The sequence below is a fragment of the Branchiostoma floridae genome, chromosome 5, assembly GCF_000003815.2.
Source record: "Branchiostoma floridae strain S238N-H82 chromosome 5, Bfl_VNyyK, whole genome shotgun sequence".
NCBI classification, from domain to species: Eukaryota; Metazoa; Chordata; class Leptocardii; order Amphioxiformes; family Branchiostomatidae; genus Branchiostoma; species Branchiostoma floridae.
Window position 1 is genome coordinate 9,463,120 of NC_049983.1, and position 5,923 is coordinate 9,469,042.

General features: G+C 42.5%; 1 protein-coding gene across 5 annotated transcripts in view; it reads right to left on the reverse strand.

Annotated features, from left to right (window-relative positions):
• Positions 1–1,421: 1,421 nt before the first annotated feature.
• The window catches only part of LOC118416769 (endothelial transcription factor GATA-2-like), a 14,787-nt gene continuing 10,285 nt past the window's right edge, over positions 1,422–5,923 (reverse strand). For all 5 annotated transcript variants that reach the window (XM_035822009.1, XM_035822004.1, XM_035822008.1 and 2 more), the window contains one exon: positions 1,422–3,488. In XM_035822009.1, the coding sequence (XP_035677902.1) occupies positions 3,153–3,488 (336 nt within the window). In that variant the 3' untranslated portion in view covers positions 1,422–3,152. The remainder of the gene's footprint in view (positions 3,489–5,923) is intronic.

Consider the following 5,923-nt stretch of genomic DNA (forward strand, 5'->3'; position numbering starts at 1 on the left):
ATGATCATTTATTTCTTGTAAACCATGTATCAGGGACACTGTTATATCTGTGCTTTTGGTGGTCTGCCTTTACTAATACCCTTTGAGAGGGGGCACTGGTGGGGCAAAAGACTTTTGGTCAGAGTACAATGCTCGCGGTAGGCTCCCGTGGAGGGCTCCGTGCCTGTGTACTTAACACAGAAGCCGCCCTAAGTGTTTGGTTTTTTTGTATGCACAGACAGGGGTGTTTTACATGTGAATGCTACCTGATCCTCTCGATCCACCGTTGTCCAAACCCATCATGGTGTTGATACCCAAAACAATGGGTAGGGCAGTGCGAGCTACCTGCATACCTCAGCACATGCTTCTCACATTCTGCACAGGTAGTCACCGCCAATTACATTAGTCTGGGGGCCCTCCAGGCAGGGACCGCTGCCCAATTTCCGGGGTAGGGGAGACAATGAACAAAACTGGCAAGCTTGTTCAGGCAGAAGACCACGGGCCAACCCCTACTGTCAAGACGTTTTTGTTCCGAGGATGCGAACCCCGCCGGTGGGCCATTGGCGCTGCTTACGCTAACTCCACCTTCTCAGTCACTGACGATTACTTCCACCGCGGTGGATGAAGAGTTGATGGCTTAAATGGCGATGAAGCCATGTAGCCCTTCATTATTGTAACATGGGGTGTAATTAGCGGCTCTGGCCTTGCCTTCACTACATGTGTGTCCTACCTTCTATTCTCAGTTCTTAGAACAAATTTAAAAGGGGTGAAACACTCACAACTTTAGTGAGTGTGGAGATTAAAACATGTTAATAGTTTGTGCATCCCCAGGTTGATTTATGCGGTGCATTTTTGATAATCCTGCGGTGTCACTTCGCTCGTTGTGTCGGAAAAGCCCCCTGGGCAAGACTTGCCGCCTGTCTCCATGTCAGGGTCGGGGCCATTGTAGAGCTGACAGCGGTGACACCGCCATAATAGTCATGTCAGACAAGTCAAGAATACCGGGGTCCCAACAAGTCAAGTAAATAACTGAAGAGGGGTGGCACTCCATGACGCTTGACATTAACTCACAGTTGCTTTTGTTTATGAATCACCAACTATTCTTGGCTCTTGCAAGATTGTACTGGCACTACTTCAAATACTATCCACATTTTTACAAGGTTGTCATAGACTGTTACAACTAATAGAAAGCTACACTCTTCTGTGAATTTTTGTAGTGATTTGTTGTTTCTATTTTGATAGTTTATAGCTTCAAAGGTCAACACAACTTAAGAGTTTTCTTGGTAATAATTATCATTAATCACCATGCTAGCCTTCCACTACATGTCACCAAGCACTGTTGGCAACCAGGTTAATGCGTCATACTGACTCACGCTCAAATAACCTTTAGAAATATCACCTGACCTCATTTGACCTCAGCAAGGAACAAGACGGAGACGAAATGTCTGTATACAGCTTAACCAGCAGCCTTTAATAAGTCACAATTTCTTCCATACATGTACAAATAGGCATTGTACATACAAGACATTTAAATAATTTAGTTGGTATCATTGGGACAAGGTAGGGGATACAATACATATGGCTATGAACTCTTGGTGCAGATGACACCTTTTAAAAAAACCTGACTTCTCTTGCTTGTTTTTTTTTCTATGATAGTCAAAATACTGGATATATTGCACAGCATGTTGGAAGAACAAGTGAACAAAACCAAAAAACAAAGGTGAACTAAATAGAACAACTTCATGGCTACAATTGTGCTGCGTTTAGACACTACTATTTACATTAAAGAAGACAAGACAGAAATTTGTCTTGGAGTAACACACGGTTGTCTTCACCAACATCTTCCCTGGGTTCACTTTCTTGAGAAAATGTTTCTCACTTTGCTATTCTCTTTTCACTGATTCCTGTATAATTTTGCGACATTTCGTTTTTTTTTCACGATTCAAACGGGAAGTCACCAAACACTGCATACAGAAACTTAACAATAGGATGATGAATCAAAAAGGAAAATACAAAAATATACCTTCGTGAGGGATAACTATTACTCTTAACAATTTTTCGGTGATCTTAGTTTCTACGACACACGTTACCTAACCCTTTTTCTCTAGATACAGCATAAATAACAATGTAAGTGTTCTATACAATGATTACAAAGATATCTTTCTTTCACAACACAGGAAAACTCTCCTCATAGAGAGACAACAATCTAACTAGGCATGCTTCGAGATTCTGTAACACAACTCAACCCAGACATCAATATTATACTTCGGTAGCCTACTCTGACATCTGGGCTTGTTAATAATAAGCCCCTCTCTGTCTGTACAAGGTATCCTAGGTACTAATATCTACAGTTTCTGCACTTCGAAATCGTCAAGACATTACAAGACATCATCATCATGCTCACAGCAACAATAAGTCGTCATGTACAACCACTATACGTGCAGAATAAATGGAGAAACTTTACACAGAACATTTTCGGTCCTGCAACAAATACATATGTATGGCTATCCTGGGAATGTCATGGAATTACATGGAATGGTACATGATGGAAATGTGGGCCCATCTGTAGAGAGTATACCTAAAATCTCACCCCAAACCAAACCAACGTTGGGATCAATGTTTTCGATTACAAACTATCTGGCTTCAGATTTTGCTAACATGCCCACAGAAGCTATACTGTGTTCAGCATAGTGCCTCTACAACGTGAAATATTCCTGAAATGACTCTCTTTTGTTTCTTCACAGAAGTGGAATGAGTTTACATGAGGCAGCTGCCTGAGAGCTCAAGACTTGAAGCTGGAGGCATTGGTTGGTAAAGGTGGGTGTTTTCACAAGGCCAACAACATTCGGAGCTACGTACTAACACTATATAAAACTTTCTGTATGTGCTCTCTCTCAAGGGTTCTCATTGGTTTGGTAGGCTTTACACTGCATGGCGATAGCCGGTTTATTAATGCAACATGGTATAATAATGGGAAATACTGTATCATCAAGTCCAACGTCACAAAGGGGACATGTAAATGGATTTTTGGTTTCTCAAATCATGCCAGGGCACCTCTGAATTTTACAGGGCACCCCTGCGAAACTCAGACGTGCACGGTGGCATGACCCTCATTTGGTAAAGTTTAGTTTTTCACTGCAGGGATGAGGTATATGTCGGGGAGCGCGTGCTCCTTACGCCAGTGCACCCACTATACTGGAGGACGTGTGGAGGGGGTGGTGGCCCAGGGACAGTCCGGAGCTGGGGTGCATGTGCGAGGGGTGGGACATCATGTGGTGGTTGGTGTAGTTGGAGGGGACGTAGCTCATGTGGGGCATGGTCGCGCTCAGGCTGGCGCCGCAGTCGGAGAAGGGCGGGGAGTTTACCGGCATGGACGTGAAGGCCGTCAGCTTGTCGTCCGACTTCATGAGGTTCAGCTCGTCCTGCTTCCCCTTCTTCTTGGACTTGTTGGACACTTTCCTGTTACGTGTCTGGATGCCGTCCTTCTTCATGGTCAGGGGTCTGTTCACCTGTGGGGAAACACAGAGATGTACATTCATTAGGGGGGGCTGAGGTAATCCTCTCAACATACATGAATACATTGGTACATGTATACACATGCATACATAATCCTACTTTCTGCCAGACTAATTTTTCAAAGTGGCTTTAGAAAATGTAGAAATTTTGTAAATGCTGTTGATTTTAGCACTTTCCCAACAGTTTCACTCAATGAATGTCATAAATTATCTTTGTTATGCTTTGTGTTTTTTGTTGTCTTTTGAATCATTCTCTTATATTGTACATCAAATCCAATTTTGGTTGTTGTGTAATAGAAAGGTAGCCAAAGAGAGACAATCTGGTAAACCGTTTACCCAATTTGGCCAATTTTTGTCAACCCATACCAGTCTAGTGCAGACTTCCTAATCCAGATTAATTCAAGTTCCCGTTTCCTTATTAGAATAACAGCAGGAAAGTCAGTAAGCTGTCCACAACGATTCTATCACAGGTAGTTGTGAGACATACAATAGATACAGCAAGATGTTGTAGAATTCAAGAAAAACTTCCATCAAATAAAGGAGGCTTGGCTTGGAGTCAAGTTCAGTCAACCATTTATACAGTTTGACTTTGTGTCCTCCATTTTCGTGTTAGTACTGTTACCCACAGAAGCCAATATACCTAATAACAAGGCACCACTGCTAGCTACTGAGAAGCAACAATTATGAGAAAAGGTCACGCCGATAGCTTACATCCCTTATCAAGGCACATTTACTTGCATGACTTCACCATTGTATCCTGACTAGTATATCCTATCATGTCATAACCGCCATGAGATAACATCAGAATTGGGTTTCCAAATCCTGCCCTGTGTGTAATGTGTTGTGTAGCATTGTGAACATCACAATGCTTTCCACTTTAGGTAGATATAAGGTACAATTCAGTATAGTCTACTTGGGATTTTATGAATGGGGAATTGCTGGATGTGGTTCCGTTTTCATTTAATGAAAATGTTTTACTTTTTTTGCTATCTTTGCTATCCACTTTAGGTAGATATACGGTACAATTCAATATAGTCTACTTGAGATTTTATGAATGAGACATTGTTGATTATGGTTCCTTTGTCATTGAATGAAAATAGGATAATTTTATTGCTATCCTTGCTTTCCACTTAAGTTAGATATACGGTACAATTCAATATTGTCTACTTTGGACTTTATGAATGGGGCATTGCTGGTTATGGTTTCCTTGTCATTGAATGAAAATGTGGTACATTTTAGGTATCTGTTTTATGTTTGGGTGCCAACAGGATTTGCTGTATAAACATGTAATATTTTCATAGACGGCTCGCAAGTGTGTGCCAACCTGTCACAGATTTGAAGACCGCTCGCGAGCACAGCTATTTACGCTCCTCGTTACTTGTTGATTTATCTTTTGTCCAGGTCCCCAAACTTCACCTAAGGGAGCAGAACCCCCACCGTGCAGGGGCGGGCCAGTCACGCTGTTGTCTATACCGCTGGCGACAGCAAGACACATGCGGTAAGACAAACACAATCTGCCGGCCATTGTCTTCCTAATACGTCCCACCCACTCGCCTCTTTGTCCCATTGTCACAGATACACTGTTGTCTTTGGGGACAATGAGTAACTAATGTGTAACTCGTATGGCTTCTTGAGGACATCAGTGTTATAAAAGAAAGATCGTACTTCAGCACTGACATTATGAGGACATCCTCCTATCTCCTACAACTGCCGGAGCACATACTGATCTTGTTAGAACCGAGTGACCCACTTGACGTGCTCTCTCGTCCTCTCTCTTTAGCAACTTTCCAGGTCAAGCCGTATTCCCGAGTGTGTCTCCCCCGCCTTTCTTAAGAGCACGACCCCAGTATCGGTTTCATTCCTGAGAAAACATTTTAGGAACTTGGGCTGGGGTCATCCCAGTCGTTTTCTTAACGTCGACAACGATCATGTGTTTCAAAGTTTCAAAACTAACAATTAATAATTATCATACAGGTTCTTCATCAGAAGTGCTAATGAATTTAACATGATTTAAACGTCGTCTTAATGAAGACCAGATGATTCTTGGTTTGCCTCCGAGCGTGAATTAATTAATGAAATTATGCTGGCGCCAAGCACGTGATTAACAAAACAACCACCCGTCTCGAGCTTTGGTGGGGCGTTTCTGGCTGTCACTCAGAGAGCAAATCCGTGAAATGTGGTCTGTGCCATCGGTGAGACCTGGCGCTATAGTGACAAGTCTTTCTTACTTAAAACTCAAGGTTCTACGAAGGTCCCACCTTTTTCGGAAATGAGGAACTTCAAACAGGCTATTATATCGTCGGCAGAGCGTTTTAAGGGGACTCTAGAAACATCCACCCACGAAAACAAACTAAAACTTCCCTTATTGAGTCGAACACAAGACCCTCATTGAAACCTAATCAACCATGTAAAGATTTTTACACCGAGCC